The sequence below is a fragment of the Anas acuta genome, chromosome 13 (genome assembly GCF_963932015.1).
Source record: "Anas acuta chromosome 13, bAnaAcu1.1, whole genome shotgun sequence".
In the NCBI taxonomy this organism is placed as follows: Eukaryota; Metazoa; Chordata; class Aves; order Anseriformes; family Anatidae; genus Anas; species Anas acuta.
Genome location: NC_088991.1, coordinates 12,897,651 through 12,916,383, shown reverse-complemented (window position 1 = coordinate 12,916,383; position 18,733 = coordinate 12,897,651). Strand labels below are relative to the sequence as shown.

Sequence of the window (18,733 nt, the reverse complement as noted above, 5' to 3'; positions counted from 1 at the left end):
TTAATTTAACAGTAAGCTTTATTTTAATAACTTTTCTTCTGGAGTGGAGATCTAGAGTTCAATGTCGTGGTACCAAACAAATGTTTTCATCTTCTGCTGTTACTGCCCTTCTAATCTATAAACCAGGTCAAGTGTAAAAACTGAGATATTCAAATATAAACACCCCAGGTGAGTACTACTCTGAACTAGCTGACTTAACTATTTTGAAAATGGCAACCACAGTAGTGACAATTCAGTGTTAATTCATTTGAGGTAAAGGCTTGCAAACTTCTGATTTTGGTGGCCCCTTTCAGATGAACAGCATTAAAATGAAATTCTAAGAAATTGCAGTAACCTGGTAAGGCCAAAGTGTTTCTAGTTGTATTACCAGCCTCTAGTTCATTTATTAAAAATATGGCTTTTAAACAATGACATTGGAAGCTGATAGCATGGGACTTACAGTCAGTTAAAAATAAAATAATAATAAAATGATTCCTGCTCATAATGCTTTTATGTATGACAGATCATTTAGGTAGTGCCTTCCAGTGCTGTTCCTGTGTTCGTCCGAGTTTCAGATGTTTAGCAGCAGCAAAAGAAACAGAATATGACACCAATTGCCCTATGTCAGTCCTTATGTGCCCCCAAAACAGCAACAGAGGTGAACACTTTTTGGTCTGTCAACCAGTCAGGAAAAAGAACAACCAAACCAAAAATACCATTTGTCTTTGTTTTCTGTTCTGGCTGAAGTTGTGCATGTATTGCTAAATGTAAGCTTGTGTTTCTAATACAAAATGTTGTGATTGTTTTTGTAATAAGAAACCATTAACAAATGATAAAACTGGTTACTGATCCCATGAAGGGATGAAGTTAGGAACTCCTGTTAAAAAACAGTAAAAATGTGGTGTTATTTTAGGAGGGGACAAGTGCAAAAACGTAATGTATTTGCTGATATAAAGGATTTCCTGAAATTGTGTTAGTAGAAGATACAGAACAGAAGAAATGTGAAATACCATGATTGTGTAATTTGTTCACCTATGTTATATTATTTGAATTTCTTAATAGAAACATGATGAACTTTTTTTTTAATGCAGCCATATCAGTTATGCTTATTGAGTTACTACTAGGAGGCCAAGTAATTTGCTGGGGAATTCCTAAATTCATTACTTAGCTGGAACATCTGTTCATGACAGAAAGATAGTAAGATAGGCAATACTTAAACTGTTTTTTGGCAGACTATGCACACAAAGTAAATAATTACTATAAGTCTAATAATAAATGAAAGTTTCATTGTATTTCATTGAGATTCTCATAGGTTCATTAGCAAAATACATGCACAGATGCAGGCAGGATAGGATAGCCCGTAATATGCCATATTTGTGATAGATAATTGAATAGTAAAGATCTATACTGTGATAGGAATGTCTTAATATAAAGTTGAAATGTAATTCTGTTTGCTGATAAATACCAGACTACTGGCACATGCCAAGTGTGATTTTTGAAGATGCCATTTACCAGTGACCGCAATGCTTGAAGTCATGGTTCATTGGATTGTAATTTGTCAGAGAAAATGAGGTTATAATCCTTTCAAAAACAAGCTACTGAGTTTCATCGTATTAAGAAAGCACCCTGGCCAATACTGGTTTGGTAAACTTTTACTAAGTTATGTCAAGATTGTGAATTTTAAATTGGAGAACATGCACTATAAGATACCTGTAGCTGTAGGCTTATCTTCATATTTTGTTTTCAAAGGCTGTGTGCTATACTTTGCCTGTTCCAAACAAATTGGTGACTTGCAAATGTAAGTGAAAAAAATCCCAATAACGTTCATAGTTGCCTGCCTTGTTTCTGTCATATCAGAATGAGTTCAATTTCTTCTTAAGAAAACTTCACAAAACAATAGTTTTATTTTATTCCTGTTTCTAAGCACTATAACAAGTGGCAACTCTGTGGGAATATTTAAGTCAAAAGTAAAACTTGTCATAATTTCCACAGATTTCTGCTTCTCGTAAGTCACTTGGATGACTATGAACTCTTTTAACAGGTTAATATTTGTGAAGTGCTTTAGAAAGCAATTTGCCTGTAGCCTCTGAATCATCCTGTAAGTCAAGCCTGTTCAGAAATATTTGTCAGTATTTGCTGGAAATTTCCAGAACTTGAAGCATATTTTGAAGGAAGGTACAAATTGTGATTACGCTAGAGATGCAGAAAGCTGTGTCTGTCAGCAAGCTTTCAGTTAAGGGGTGAGTGAGTGAAGTTCAAATTCTGGGTCTGGCTACAGGCTCTCATGTCCTGTCCTGGTCACTAGGTTGCTGGCTCTTCTGCTGTATACATACTTCTGTTTCTTCTTTAGAGGTCAGTTCACACAGTTTGCAGTGATTCACTGCAAATAATCATGAGAGATTATATAGAGAATTGGGAGCTGTAACAGATCTATGTAAACATTTTGATTAGTCTATTTTCGAATTGCATATTTAGTATTCTCCTGAAATACTAACCTCTTCAATCTATGCACCGTACTCAGGCCACTTCTCAATGTGCAGGTGCTATCAGTGAAACAAACAAACGAAAAAAAAACTCACAAAGATCCATTAATATGATTTTCACCTTGCAGGCTTATTTTTGTTAATATAAGTTAACTGTTTTTGTTGTTGCCCCGCTGTTTTGTCATATGCTGTAACAAGGTTTTATGAATTATATACCTGTCTCACTAGTATTTAAAAGCCACCGAATGTGTATCTTTCAAATGAGATAAACATGAAAGAGCACTACTGGGTTTTTCCATTTTGAACTTTCCCCACTGATATGGTGATTAGCTGTGATACTGCAGTATGCTTTTCCTCTGCACTATAAAAAAGGCAGTGCAGATTCTTGTTTGGTAAGACTCTTGAACTGTTGCTGTACTCTTCTCATAGCCCAGCGTTTGTCTTAGTCATCTTTCTAGTTCTAAAATAATTGCTAATTGCACAAACTGTCAAAGAGGGTGTTGAGATGTGTTTTAGTAGATGAACAAGATTAAAAATAACACCTTCAGAGAGAGAATAAATGAAACAGAATCTAGTGGGCAATTATCTAGACAAACAAAACTTGTTACTTCTTTTATATGATAAAAAGCAAAGCTATCTTCCTTCGTACTGACAGGAGCTATGAAATTAGGCTATATAATCAATATCCATATAATGCACACTATTATGCATATTTCATTGCTACAAAAGTATCACTTGGAATTACTTGGGGGATTAACTTTGAGTCATGAGAAAGCACACTTGGTTACACTAGCTAGGGAAAAAAATATTCTGTACTTCAAAGAATAAGCATGAGGTTAGAAAGAAACTTCTGAATGACAGCTTATTCTGTGATAGCAACTAATTAACCTCCTGTGGCTTTCCCTGAACTGCAGAGTACTTTTGAGAGGTTGCAGAAAGTCAGGAAGCCCCTCTGCTTTGCTACTGCAATGTTAATATTCTATTTTAAATTGCAATGTTGCCTTGGTCTTATTACTTAAAATGGAAAAGCCCATCCAGAGCAATTGTATACTTTGAAAGTGGTGTTAATATCCGCGTTTAGAGCCACTTGTGAATTATCAATATATGTTGCAGTCATAGCTGTCTCCTCCAGCTTTTTTTTAACCCTGATTAAAAACACTACTGCTGCACTTCTTCTTTAATGACTTCTATTGATCAGAACAATAGAATTAATTAAAAAGTGAATTAGCTTTATCATTTGGTAGTATGCTTTATCATGATATACTGTACTTACAATAAAGTACCAATCAATACATTTACATTCATTATTATCTAATTAATTATAGTGCATAGGAAACCTATGTTAATGAATATAAAGAATACCTTTGGTAACAGCATCCAAATGTGGCAGATGTACTTACCAGGCTTTTATTGGGAATTCAGTTAGATATAAAACATGTTATCCATTTGTTCTGGGTATGAATGGTGGAGTTATTTCTGAAGATCCACTTTACAGGCCACAAAATAGAAGTTGTGTTCTGAATAAATTGAAATTTTGTTGCAAGGCAACTTTAAATAAATCTCATATGATATAGTACTTGTCTTTGTTGTTTCTTTGTGCATTGGTATCAAAATTGTATTCAAGAGCTGTTGCATTTTTACTTGGTCTTACAAAGATGGATTTCTGTTCTTATGTCAAGATAAATGTTAAAACTGGTACAATTCCAATAACAAACACATAATTTCTGGTCACTCTGGGAGTGCTCTTTCTCTCAGTGAATGTCACAAGACTAGGATTCAGGGGATAAGTGCATTGTTGCCAGAATAATTGCTGATTTAAATTGTAACTTTTACAAAAGCAAGCTTCCAAATGTCACTTTCTGGGGAGCGCTGGGCATTCCTAAACTGTTAGAGAAACTGTAGATAAAATTGGTGTGTACTTAAACATTAAAAAAAAAAAAAGGGGGGGGGGGGGGAAGAACAACCAAACAACAACTACAACAAACAAACAAAAAACAGAAAAAACAAAACAACAACACCCCTTGTTTTTATTTGGATAGGATTGAGAGGAAGTTTTTTTTTTTTTTTAAAAGAAACAATTATTCATGGATTTATTCTGTAGTTTTAGTAACCTTGCACAGAGGAAAAAAGCCAAAATCAAAAAAACTGTTGAGCAGCATACAGCTAGAGTAGATAGTTAATTTCAGTAAAACAGTAAATCTTTATGACAGCATGTTTTTCTCTTCAGTTGGACGCTTTGTCAGCTGATGCAAGCAGTAGGTGATCAAACATGATGTAGGCCTTATCATTATTTAGCATAGAGCAAAAACCAATGTAAGAATAATAAAAACCAATGTAAGAATAATACAATCTGGTTGTCTTTATGCTTATATGTATTCACATAGAGTCAATTGCAGCCACGTTAATATTTGAGAATAGAACTGTAATGTTGTTTGATTTTTTTTAGTGTAGGAGTTTGGTTTTTTAATGTCCAATTAGCATGCACAAATTCTTGTACCTATAGAATAGCAATTATAGAAGGGAAATTGTGAAAATCTCTTATGCAGAATAGCATTGAGTTGTGAGCTGCTGTGCTTATTGAAGGATATAGATATTAGACCCGTTAAGTTCTGAAAATCAGGCAGGGGAAATAACTGCTTACAGCCACACCTCTGCAATACTTAAAACTATATATTCCACATGACAATTATTTTAAAATATATTGTATCCTCTCTATTGGGTGTGTACTAGAAACAAGGCTTCACATGCTACAGAGGTCCTCTAAGGACAAAGGTGCGAAAATTGTATGTAATTTACCTTCACCGACGCATGTAAAATAAATCTTGTACTAAAAATTAGCAAACACTTCAATATGTTAGTGCCAGATCCACTACTACAGAACTGTCAAATAGGCCACGTTTTATTCGGCAGTGTGTAGAAGTTGCACACTGCATGCTCTTCTAGGATTTACTAGCATCTTCCTTCTAGAACGTCAGGTGCATGCTGATTTTTTTCATTTTTTTTCCAGTACTTCGCCACAACTTGTATTAGCAGCCTAGTGTTGGCACATTCTGGGTGAGGAGGTACATGCACAGACAGCGGTGCTGTGTTACTTCTAGGTTGTTGAACCTGCTGGAAGGGAGCCATGTAACATCAACAGAAATGTTGATGCTCTGTAGTGGCCTATCCAGCAAAATGCTTCCATTGTTACTGCCTTGTTGGATAAATGAATCATGGCCAAGGTCTTTGCCTTGTTTGCAAACCTTATCAAGTATGCTAGTTGTTGGAAGAAGCCTGTGTCAGAAGAAAAAGCCTGTTCGAAACAGGCAAACAGATATTTTACATATGTTTTTTCCGTAATGATCTTAACTGATGTGCACATCTTCTGTTTTCTTCTGAGTTTAGAAGAAATCTTTAAAAAGCCCCTTCATGTAATAGCTATCTAATCTGACACTTCTGGAAGGTCTTTCTGGAAGTTGAATCTGCAGTTCCTTTCAACCCACACTCATAAGTCTCCCAACATTATCTTATATTTATTTTCTTTGAAAGATATGTAAAATTTAAAGACAAGATGTCCTTGGAAATTGTTAGACTCTTCCCTTGATGTGATTGTATTCAAACTAAAAAAGAAAGGAAAAAAAGCGTAGAACAAAGTGAACAAAAATATTGTAGGTCGTCATCAGATAGCAACTGCCTTGCTGCGGCGTTACATTGTTGTATGCATTTACTGTACAGCAAAGAATTTGAAAAGCACATAGGGTTGAAATCTACCTTGTATTATAAAAATCACAATTTGTTTTATGAGAGAGTTCAGTTTCAAAAATGACTAAATTCTTGCATGCTGCAGTAAATCCACATTGATTAATTTTCTCAGATGTCTGAGTGTTGGATTGCTACATTAGAAGTCAAAGCTATTTAGATGTACCCTTGTTCCTACAATTTGTTATGTCTGTGTGCATAAAATCTCACTGTTTGAAACCCATGTGCACTGTTGACTGGTGAATTTGTTTTGAATGTTTTCATAGCTGACCTTATGTAACCATGGGTTTGAACAAAGCACATCAGTGCAATCAGAATAATTCAGAAGTTTCAGAAACTGCTCTATATAGGTAATGTAATAAAAGAAGGAAGGGGAAAAAAATCTTTTCTGAAAAAGAAATCAAGCAGTTTTTGAAGAAAAAAAAAACTATTTTTCAACTGTGCATTCCCATGTTATCCTTATAGTGATCTCAGTCAAAATAGTAAAAAAGAAAAAAATAATTTGTATGTGTTCTTGTTACTTAAATTAATTTCTGAAACTGGCTTGGAGGCTGATGTTTTTACCTGCATGTTTAAAATTTGGAAAAGTCTGTATCTGATATTTGCAGCATTTATTTCAAATTGCCATGGTTATATTTTGAGATTAATAACTAATATCATTATCTATGGATTAGTGGCTAATGTTTGCTAATTAATTTTGTGGATATATGCATTATACCAGTATTCATGCTAATAGGTAGTACATTAGATCACAGAAATTACAGGAACTAGTAATATTTCTGGAGATGAAATTTATTTACATTTTATAATAATTGCAGGCTAGGGTAGTTAGAATCTCATATGCATATCTCTTTATGTAAATCTAATTTACATCTCAAGATTAAAGTGGTAGGATAATAATAGTGCTATAATTCTTTAACAGTTATTCCTAAAATTAGCCCTTTCTACCTGGATTTAGACAGTAATTGCTTGGAATCAAAAACACATGTACTGACTTCACACTAACAAATCTTAAAATTATGAAGTGGTTGCTGGCAGTAGCAAAATTCTGGATATCATGTCCTAAAAGAATTATTCTAATTTTATTTCTAAAAGTAGCTTAAAGTTACTGTTTGAGACTCTACTAGTTATATTTGCTATTATATCCTGTGTGAGCAAGATAATGCAAGCCATAACAATGAAATCACTGAACTTTAAAATTGCATTTAATGTTTCAATCTTTTAGCGTTCCTTGGTGATCTAATGCAATAGTTGATTTTGAGAACTTGACGAGACTCCTCCAAGTATTCTGAAACACTAGAAGCATATGTAGCGATAAAATAATGTGCAGGTGTCTTAATCTGGGGGGAGGGGTCTGGATTTATTAGCTGCAAATTAAGTTTTTGAATTTGCACGGTTTAGACGGTGTAACACTTTACCTTCTTAGATTAGTTGAATGGGACCAAAAATGGTTGATTCTGTTCCCTACTAGTTTTCTTGACCTATAGCCTCTATGCTGTCACTCTTCATCCCCAGAAGACTGTGGTTTTAATATACAAGAGCACTTAATGGAAATGGGCTTGGTCGTAAAGTTTCTTTGTTCTCATCTTCTTAGATCTCTGGTGGAAGAGGAGGATCCTCATATGAAAGTGTCTCTTGGTAGCAGCGATATGGGCGTGTCTGCCCATCTACAGTCTTCGAAGACAGGGACCACAAGATTTTTCACCAGCAATACTCACAGTTCTGTGGTATTACAGGTAATTGAATACTGTTGTGTCAATATTGATATGTACTGAGAATTTTGGATACAGAAAAGAATGCCTGTACTTAAAAAAAAAATTTACCATACTTGTCATTCCTGAGTCTCAAAAATGTTTGTGTGCTGTGCTGGCAATGCCCACAAGCAAGCATGGCCTGTAACTTCTTTTCCTAACAGTTAAAGGTTCACATTTTAGCAATAGCTTTTGAGGGGTAAGAAGGGGAGTACTTTTGCTTCTAAGAGGTAATACGGCTTAAACTATCAGGTAACAGTGGTATCAGAGAAACTCAGCTGAATATAATCAGTATATGAATATAATCATATAATGGTAAGACAAATGCTTGTGCTATCTTCTGTGTGAAAGCAGCCTTAAAGATGCAAAAAGGAGAGTTCTTTCTTTTTCATTACCTTAAGATGACAAAGCCCTTCCAGGTTTAGTGTGATGCCTTGTGCTGTGTCTAACAGTGTCCTGGGAATGCTCTTGGGAAGGCTGGCACCTGCAACTTCTGCATAGCAGAAAAGGAGCCTGCACACAAGTTACTGCTGGGAAACTTCTTTTCTCTGCTGAATCGCATTCTACTCTGTTTTCTTAGTCTTTATAGGTATATGCCACAAACAGGCTTGTTAAGCAGACTGATATTGAGCTAGGCAAACGAGATATTAACTGCTATTAAATCAATGCATTTCATGTTCTTGCAGTTTGTATATATTGGAGATTTGGTGTTATGTGGCAGATAGCCTGTGAATTTATTAATTTGTATTAGTCACAAATGAATATCTTTTTCTCTCAAGGGACATAATACTTTCTGCCAATAAATCTAACAGTTTTACTGTTTTTTTTCTTCAATCAAATTAAATCTTCAGAACATCTTCAGAAGTTCCATATTAACAAAAAGTTAAAAAAACAAACGTGGCGAAGGTGCTATTGATCTTACAAAAGGGAAGAAAACCAGCTTCATGTAATTGGTTTTGCTCTGAAATCGAACAAAAATATATTCATATATACAAAATGGTATTAACCAAATTCTATGAAACTTTTTTCCTAACATTGGATGTTCTGTTGATTTATGGTTCTGCTTTTCTGAAATGTGTGCATGTTATTGAAACCAGGCTAACTTCTATATGAAGGAACATTCTGGTTAGAAGATTGTATGTGTGTATGATTATCTTAAGCTGCAATTTTAAAAAACGTGGTTCCCTAGACAGTCTACTTTTGAGTCTGTGTAGTCACAATCTGTCCAGGAACTGAGGAGACCATCTCATCTGGTAGAATATCTTTCTAATGAATAAAAACGTTGTCCACTTTGAAGCTTTAAGAATTTAAATGTAAAGTCTCTTTATCTATTCATTTTTGCTGGTACTTTTACACAGCATACAGAGTTGAGCCTACAGCTTACATAATTCTTGCTACTTTCCAGTGCAGTCTTCTCGGGAGTGCAGACTTTTCTGTATGGCATAATTCCTTGGAGAACACTCTTTTAATTTTCAATTTGCTGCCAATTTAAACAGATTGCCTAACTTTTGGGACAGTAATGAGTTGTGAGTTTTTGTTTGTTTTGGTTTTGTTTTATTCAGAGAAGCTAGCGATTGTTTTGGTTTAGTTTCTGAAGCTTGGACATCTGTGCATACGTCCCCCATGTCTGTAAATTTTGGAACAAGTTAAATTGTAAATGTTCTCCATTTCCCTTTAGGTTTTGTAGAAGTTCTTTGTCATGCAAGTTTGGTATAATAATTGCAGCCTATTTACTTAAGATCTGTGGCAGTTCAGCTGAATTCTGTCATGAGTAATGCTCTTTCACTGGTATGAAAGGTTGGCGATAAATATCACATGCTGTGTTTAGCTTCTGGTATCTATTGGAGCTAATAACTCATTTCCTCGTTTGCACTGTTCTTTTTTGTCATACAAATATTAATGTTTTTACATACCTTTGTAATTTCAAAACATCTTAAAGGCTATATATGTTAAATTTAAAATTACGGGAGCTGATGCCATGACTTTTGCACATGTTAAATCTATAAAGGCAATATTTATGTTTCTGCTAGTACTGAAAAAATGTCAGATGACATGCATGGTTGAAGGAAGTTTTGTTTGAGCTTCTGTTCTGTAGTGCACAAAGGAAGCAAGTATTCCACGCATTTTCCAGTGTACCCAGTCAATAAATTTTGAGGAAAATCTTATTTTGAGGTGTGGCTTCAGATTGCTTCCCTTTTTTAAAATTAAAGTTAGATGTCATGAATAATTCAGAGAAGATCAGCTTATTTCATAATATTGCCGCATAGGCTTTGGTAATACGTTTGATAGCCATTGAACCAGGTGGCTTTTTTCTTTTCATGCCCCAGTATTTTGCAAATTCTTAATTTGGGTGTCATTGACTAGCATGGAACAGAAATGTATCTAGAATGCATTTGTGTCCAGAACGGGTAGGACAAAAAAAAACAACACAGCAGTGCCTATCTTTAAACAGTTGCTGGAGTTCAGGCTTTCAAAACAAAGTCCTTCCTGATAATACATTTATTTGTCAAGTAAAGCTACTTTTTAAGGCACAGGGTACTTCGTATTCTTTTTTCATTTATAGAAAATAATTGTTCTGCTTAAGTTTTCCAATGGATAATTATCATTGAATATATTAGTTATGATTGTAAGAGACAACTAATGCCTTTTGACTTCTTCGAGCTACAGTACTTATGTAAGTAAATAAGTATGTAGATGAGGAAGATGAAACAGATTTCTACACTGCTCTCAAATCAAATGGATGCTTTGAATTATGCTTTCCCTGCAGGGTTTTGACCAACTGCGAGTGGAAGGTTTGCTTTGTGATGTGACGCTTGTTCCAGGAGATGGTGATGAAGTGTTTCCTGTTCACAGAGCAATGATGGCTTCTGCAAGTGATTACTTCAAGGCTATGTTCACAGGTGGTGTTTTTTGTTAGTAATGCATATAGCTATCTCTAAATTATCATGTGGCCACGCAAACACATGTTCAGAGTTGTGGGAGAATAAGTCCAAGATTGTGAGCTCTAAGAGTCTACCTACTGTTACATGTGAATTAAACTTTAAAATTGTATTTTAGTTTTGTACAAATTTATGAAATTATTTCAATCCAATCAAAATGATTATATAAACTTACCTATGCGTCTTTCTCAGGAGGAATGAAGGAACAGGACTTAATGTGCATTAAGCTTCATGGTGTGAACAAAATAGGCCTAAAGAAGATCATTGATTTCATTTATACCGCAAAACTTTCCCTTAACATGGACAATCTTCAAGACACTCTGGAAGCTGCTAGCTTTTTGCAGATTTTACCTGTTTTGGACTTCTGTAAAGTGTTTCTTATCTCTGGGGTAAGACTTAATTCTTGTTCCACATTTACAATAATAAAGACTTGTCATTGTTCTAATCACAAAAATATAAACTATACAGAAGTCGAAATTAAGTCTGTCTTGACATTGTTTGTATTTTGGATTCACAGAATTATAATTTTGAAATTTTTTCTTCTGACCATTATGTTTAGTGTAAGTTTGATATCAATATTATACCACATTAAAATTCTTCTAATCCTCAAGTGTGTTGCAGTAATGGCATAGTGATTATAGATCTGATTCATTACTCAGTATCTTAGCTCGTGCCCTCACATTCTATATCCTGCCATAAGAATGGGACTTGCAGAGTTTAAGTGGAAAAAAATGGTAGAGCTGTCTGCTGTTTCCAAGAAATGTATTAACAGTCAGCCTCTGTGTTTTGTAGAGTGCTCATAATTGTGACTATCACAGAGATCTTTACATCATCATCGTTGTAAACCAGTGAACTTGGTGTCAGCCCTTTTAGTAATTTCTTTAGAGGACTTGGTATACTGAAAAAAAGATGATACAGAAACATTGTTATATTAGAACGGTAGCTATGAGAATGTTGTTGATTTCCATATTTTGCTAGAACAAAGTATGGCTTTGAATGCTTACTGGGAAGTGTCTTTTCACAGTGACTAAATGAAGCACTTTTATATGTGGAGAACAGCCCCCAGAGTAGCTTTTCTCAGTCACTATTACTCTTTGTTTAAAAGAAGAATACTTATGGAACTTGTAGCACGTACGATTGTACGCAGTTAGAACAAATAAAAAGTTCGCCCTGCAAACTAGTATACTGTACTTGCAATGCAGTCTATTTACAGTTTAGTGTTGCACTGCTAATTTTTATTATTGAGATTAAAATCTCAGGTCGTGAGCCCCATCTGTGGGAAATGCTTTGATAACCTTTTTTTCCTCTTCCTTCCCTTTCTCTTTGAGTACTCATGTCTTCTTTTGTTGTGAGTCTGTGCTTTAGAGAAGCTCCATTCAAGTTGAATGTTGGAACGCTTCTGCAGTTTTCTCTGTATTAAAATAGAGTATTAATAGAGTATTAAACTAGAAAATCCTCAAATATTGAGGTCTCAGTATTTGGAAGTCTGTCTTGGTTAATTGAGAATGGGAGCAAAATGGTTTCAGTTTTGCGGTAGAGTGGAATCTAACTCTGGGGCTGGTGTTCCCAGCTGCTATAGAAATCCACATTTTCTAAAGTAGGAGTTTGATCAACTCAGTTTTCTGAACTGGTCAAATGCCTACACTTATTTCTGGACTTCTGTATATGGAAGCTCACAAAACAAATAGTTATTTCAGGGGAATGTAAGTTTGTTTAATCTTAAACTCTTTGAAATGCCACGTTAAATGCTCCATAGTCTGACAGTCATTGAAACAAAAAGTTAGATGCCTGAATATTGATGTTCTGTGCAAGATCACATGAGTTATTCTCCAGGGTGTTTGTACTCACTATGATTTTGCTCTGTATCCAGTTCTGTAGTATTCTATAGTCAACTAAGTTTTTAACAGAGCTTGAAGTGATTGTTTCAAAATTTCAAAGAATTAGTTCAACTGCTTTTTAAGGGGGAAGTACTCTTGCATTTTTTTTTTTTCTGGCTGTAGTAATATAGTTGTGTTCAGCACTTTGAAAAGCTTTTTTTTTTTTTTGGAATTTTTACTTCTGCTTTGTAATAAGTAATTGCAATGAGTAATGTGAATGAGCAGCAGCTCTGCACAGTAGTCAATCCTCAAGTTAAATAAGTCTTATCTTAAATTTGTAACTTCTTAGGATGTTGCTTAGGTGTTTGTCCCGTATGGCTTTTAGCTGTTTTGCATGAATATGTTGATATTATATTCATATATATTATATTCATATATACATATATATTCATATATATGTATATATGAATATCACTAGTTACTGGATTTGTTTTATAAAGTTATATATTTGTCTGATATTTCCATTCCTCCCATTCACTTCAGTAGGATTTCCAGAAGTAGCAGTTCCTTCTGTTTGTTGATGAGCTCCTGATTGACTGACTTCCTTACAGAACAGTTTCCACACCTCTCATAAGTACCATAACATAACTCAAATGTTTTGGAGAATAATTTGTTAATTTGCCGTAACAAAAATAGTTTAAATACCATTCTAGTAACTTAACCCTGTCTAATTTTGAATATTTAAGTGGAAGGGACTATAGCATTCCCTTCTGTTGAAGGGTTGTTTTTTTTTGGCTCAGGACTTCAGAATCTCTAGTGTATATTTTTGACAACTTTTTTTGGCAACATAATTTAGCATGATGCATTGTCTTAGACCACAGTGATATTGATAATAGCACTTCTGGTGAGGGAAGTAAACTTTAAGAAAATATTTAATATGGTATCCTGTTTTGAGGTGAGTGATAGACTTGTTAGTAAGCCAAAAAGGGCATGATTCTGTGAGCCTAATGGGTAGTACATGTGATTGTAATGATAGTAATAATAATAAAATAATCAGAGTACAATGCAATTCCATTAGGTTAATTAAAGCGTTAAGGAAATTCTATGAGAAGTTGGAGGGCACTGGAAACTGTCAATGTGATGTTCATCTGTCACTAACGATGAGAAATTTGACACATTACTCAAGTACAGACATTCTAGGAATATATTCAGTTGGATAGTTGTACAGTATAACTTAATTATGCTAATACATCAACTGGATGCAAGCACTGGGAGAAGCTTAGAATAGCCTTGTGTGCTGGGCACCTGGTAATTGGCATACATTCCACAATATATGTAAATGGTTCATTGCAACCGGAACCCAAGTACTAATGGTATGTAATCTGTACCTTTTTTGCTTGATCTTTTGATTTCAAGCATGGCTTTTCTATATGCAATAATACATTTCTACTTATCTTGACATGGAGAAAATGCTGCATCTCTATAATTGGATACCAGTAGATGTATTCAAAAGTAAGTTTTTAAATGCCGTAACTTCTTTTGCAAGAGTTAAAAGTTGCATTATAATATGTCATCTGTTTGCTAACAGGTGATTTTTCATTCCTATATCTTTTCATTCCTTTATTATTCAGCTTGATAGAAATTTCAGAGGAATGTACAGTTTTACTTCCTTAATTTACAGTACTGTTACTTCTAATATTCACTTAATATAAGTTACAAAGCCTAAAAGGAAATACACGGAAATAAGTTTGATACCGTTTCTTATAAACAGGTGGAAGAGGGATCAAAATGTTTCTTGAGCATCAGAGAATGTTTTATAAGCATTGCTAGATGATATGAGTAGATTTTAGTGTAAACAATGTGGTCTGTTTTCTAATATAAAAATTTCTGTGTATGAGTGGTGTAGATATTTTATAATAAAGATCCTGTCAGTCTGCGTTTCTTATCGACAAGATAAAGAATCAGATCCAGATCCTTTGATTTTTAGGAAGGTGATTCAAGACTTGTGAATGAAGGTTTTGTTGACTGCAGATCTTAATTCTAGGAAAAATGAGATCAGTTTCTAGTGAATAAAACAAATCTGCTATTCCTATACTTACTAACTTTTGGAATTGCCCATTATTAAAGGGCAACGTGATCAGACTGAAGTTATACAGTACTCTGTCATGGCCAGAAAACTGAATGTTTCTGTATTCTTAGGCTGCAGTCAGGTCATAGTTCTCACTCTTACATGTGTGTGTTTATATATACATATACATGCACACATGAAAATAATTCAAAGATGTGGCAGCTTAAATTTTTTTTTGGCATTAAAAATAGGAGAATCAAAAAAAAAAAGTTGTGGAAATTGTCAGCATTGAGTAGGACTGACATGCTGTTGGCTCGATCTGTAAGGAGACTTTAAAGCATGTGCAAATGAAGCTTGGGCTAGAATATTGAATGCAAAAAAGCTGCAATTCTCAACATGAGTCTGAAAATTGACTTGCTGTGTGTATGTACCATAGAGCCTGCAGAAGTGAAGTGACTGGGTTCACTGAAGTCCCACTTAAGTTATGTCCCCTCCCTCCCATCTGTCTTTCTCCCCTGGCCTTGGATGCTGAGTGGCCCTAGAAATGTAAGGAGTCTAAGATGTAATAAGGGTAGATGCAGCAGCACTGTAAAAGGTATGGTTAGCATACCTTTCAAGTCATTCAAGTATTGAATTGGTATGATCCACGCTGATAAAGATTATCTCGTGCTGTGTATTTTTAAGGGAAATCCTAATATGTTCATTATCTTAAATTGCTAGCTTTGTTATTTTTGACTATGCTATGTATGTAATTTTGAACATATTCTGTAGGAGTACCATCTTAATTTACCAAAGATGCATAAATGCAATTTTATTCATTTCTAAGGAATAAGTTGTCCAAAATAGGTAGAATTGGAGAGGTAGCTGTGTCATTCTCTTTGACAGCATTATAGAATCATAGAACAGCCCAGGTTGGAAGGAACCTACAAGGATAACCAGGTCCTACCTTCCTTTGGAAAAGAGGTTATGATAATAAAAGCTTTAATAATGTTGGAAATGTGTAATGGAAAGCCCTAATTTTTCATCATTCTATGTAACTTTGAGCTAATCGCCATTCCTTTAACTGTATTTTCAATGTTTCTTTCTTACGAAGACATTTGCAGAATATTTCAAAGTCAGAGTGCTTTATATTTGCTATGTATCATCATTGTATAATGTATCTGACATAATATATGCCATCTGCTTGTTACTTGTCTCATTTCTTTGTTCAAAATAAGGAATACCTTGGCTCTCTCCTTGTGGTCATGAATATATACATCACATCGAATATTTATTTGCTCATATGTAAACCACCTTGAGCATGTCAAGTGTTGAAAATGTTGCTGATCCTATAGTATTCATTAAATTCTACATTATCATTTAGAAACCAAATTAAGAAAGTGTTTTGATCCCTCTTTCCATTTACTTAATAGGTTTCATTGGAGAACTGTGTTGAGGTTGGGCGAATTGCCAACACATACAATCTCACAGAAGTGGATAAATATGTTAATAATTTCATCCTGAAGAACTTTCCTGCATTATTAAGTACTGGTGAATTTGTGAAACTCCCCTTTGAACGTCTTGCCTTTGTGCTTTCAAGTAATAGCCTTAAGCACTGCACTGAACTTGAACTCTTCAAGGCGGCTTGTCGCTGGCTGCGGTATGAGGAGCCTCGAATGGAGTATGCTGCAAAGCTAATGAAGAACATCAGATTTCCCTTGATGACACCCCAGGATCTTATTAACTATGTTCAAACAGTGGACTTCATGAGAACTGACAACACCTGTGTAAACTTGCTTTTGGAAGCCAGCAATTACCAAATGATGCCATACATGCAACCAGTTATGCAGTCGGAAAGAACTGCCATTCGATCAGACAGTACGCACTTGGTAACATTGGGTGGAGTGCTGAGGCAGCAACTGGTTGTGAGCAAAGAATTACGGTTGTATGATGAAAAGGCCCATGAATGGAAATCACTAGCTCCCATGGATGCACCAAGGTACCAGCATGGCATTGCTGTGATTGGAAACTTTCTTTATGTAGTTGGTGGACAGAGCAATTACGACACAAAAGGAAAGACTGCAGTTGACACGGTCTTCAGATTTGATCCTCGCTATAACAAGTGGATGCAAGTCGCATCTTTAAATGAGAAGCGTACCTTCTTCCACCTAAGTGCCCTCAAAGGACATTTGTATGCAGTTGGTGGTCGAAACGCAGCAGGCGAGCTAGGTAAGCATTTGTCTTAAGTATGACTTCTTGCCTTTCTTCTTAGGCCTTGAAATGCTGTGCTGCCCTTTGAAAGGGTGGAGAGAAAACAAATTGAATTTGCTGCCATTCAGCTTCTTTCTGGAAATCCCAAAAATGCTTAGAGAAATTTGTCTGGATACCATTAGCAACTCATTTTAGAAGGGCTTCCACAAAAAAAAATAAAATTAAAATACGTATCTTATCTACCAATGCAAAATATCCAGTCTCTTCAACTTTGTCATCAGTGAGTGTGTCTGCATGTGTAACTGTGTACATGTATGTGTGTATATATATATAGTCATGATGTAACAAATATATAATTAAGCTGGGAAACCAAAACTACTCTTTCCTCTCGTAGGGGAGAGATAGCCTTTTAAATGAAAGACTATTACAGGAAGTTTGCATTTTGTAAGATCCAAACTTTCTGGAACAGTCAGTTTTAAATTTTAGTTACCTTTTTTTAAAGGTGAGCTAATGAGATTTAGATATTCTGACATTGTGATTTTTAACTACTAAAAATACTGTATTTTGCCTATGATTTTATGAGGTAATGTACCATTAATATAAATGACTTGATGCCTCTATTTTTCCCCCTCCTCTCCTTGCCAAATGATTATTCATTTTATTCACCTCTGCCTCTACCACTACCCCCACACAATCAGAGAAATAAAGGTGGTTGGAAACAAAGAAGAGAGACATGGTATCTTTTAATTTAAGAAAGAGGATGGTCCATGTTGGTCCACGTTTTCCAAAGTTGATAGTGTTTGCACCCAAATCAACTGTAAATTTGTCTAAGTGCTTTGAAATTGAAATGTGATTGTGTGTGGCATTTTAGCATGCTAAAATATCTAGTACAGATGTAGCATTTCATTATTTTCTTTGCTGCTTTCATCCCAATACTCAGCTGTGTCTCATCACTTCTTTGTGGTGGTTTCTCTTGTTGCAAAGACTTGCTTTTTACAAGTACAGTGATACAGAATACTGAGAAACGTTTACTTGAAACAATAATAAACCTAATTTGTGCGGCAACAGCTTAATTTTTTAATTAATGCATCTCGGCTTTTCAGATAAACACTTTAATGATCGTATTGCAAAATTTCTTAAATATGCTGTATTCTGCTAGTACTAGACAGAGCTGGGCTAGTTTTGTTCACAGTTTAAAATCTGATCTCTTTGATGAAATTAGACCTTAAAAATGTTTCTGGTTTCAGAAAACATTGGAAACAGTTTTGCAAAAATTTGTTTTCTTTAGCCATTTTCTGATGTAAATACAGAGATTTTCATGTTTTCTTGCATGTCACTTTGTATACCTGAAAATAATTCTAAAAAGTTGAAACTAATATGTATTTATTATCCTGAGTGTCAGAAAACCTGACCTTTGTTGAGCTGTTTTCTACTGATGTGAATTAATAGCCGATGAACAGATTAACCTTCTGTATTGTACCACTATTGTACCAATTAAGTAGAATAGGGTTGTAAGAATGCCAGTGAAAAAGTTGGTAAGTTGTTACCAAGCCAGTGCAACCTGCATATAAAACAGGCTTTAAGTGCAGTGTTTTTATTAGATCAAGCAATATCATTCTGCTGACCTCAACTCTCCTGCAACTTTAATTAAAATACAAAATTTATCACCTAAGATTCTTCTGTAAAGATATCATTAAAATGCTGCAGCGATTTCCACACAGGCCTGGAAAACCTCATTGGATCACTCTATGGGAAGAGCACTCGATGA

General features: G+C 34.8%; 1 protein-coding gene across 7 annotated transcripts in view; it reads left to right on the top strand.

The window, feature by feature from the left end:
- The window catches only part of KLHL13 (kelch like family member 13), a 74,242-nt gene that overhangs the window by 46,808 nt on the left and 8,701 nt on the right, over positions 1-18,733 (top strand). For all 7 annotated transcript variants that reach the window (XM_068696739.1, XM_068696738.1, XM_068696741.1 and 4 more), the window contains 4 exons: positions 7,795-7,936; positions 10,719-10,851; positions 11,083-11,279; positions 16,188-16,983. In XM_068696739.1, coding sequence (XP_068552840.1) covers positions 7,795-7,936; positions 10,719-10,851; positions 11,083-11,279; positions 16,188-16,983 — 1,268 coding nt within the window. The remainder of the gene's footprint in view (positions 1-7,794; positions 7,937-10,718; positions 10,852-11,082; positions 11,280-16,187; positions 16,984-18,733) is intronic.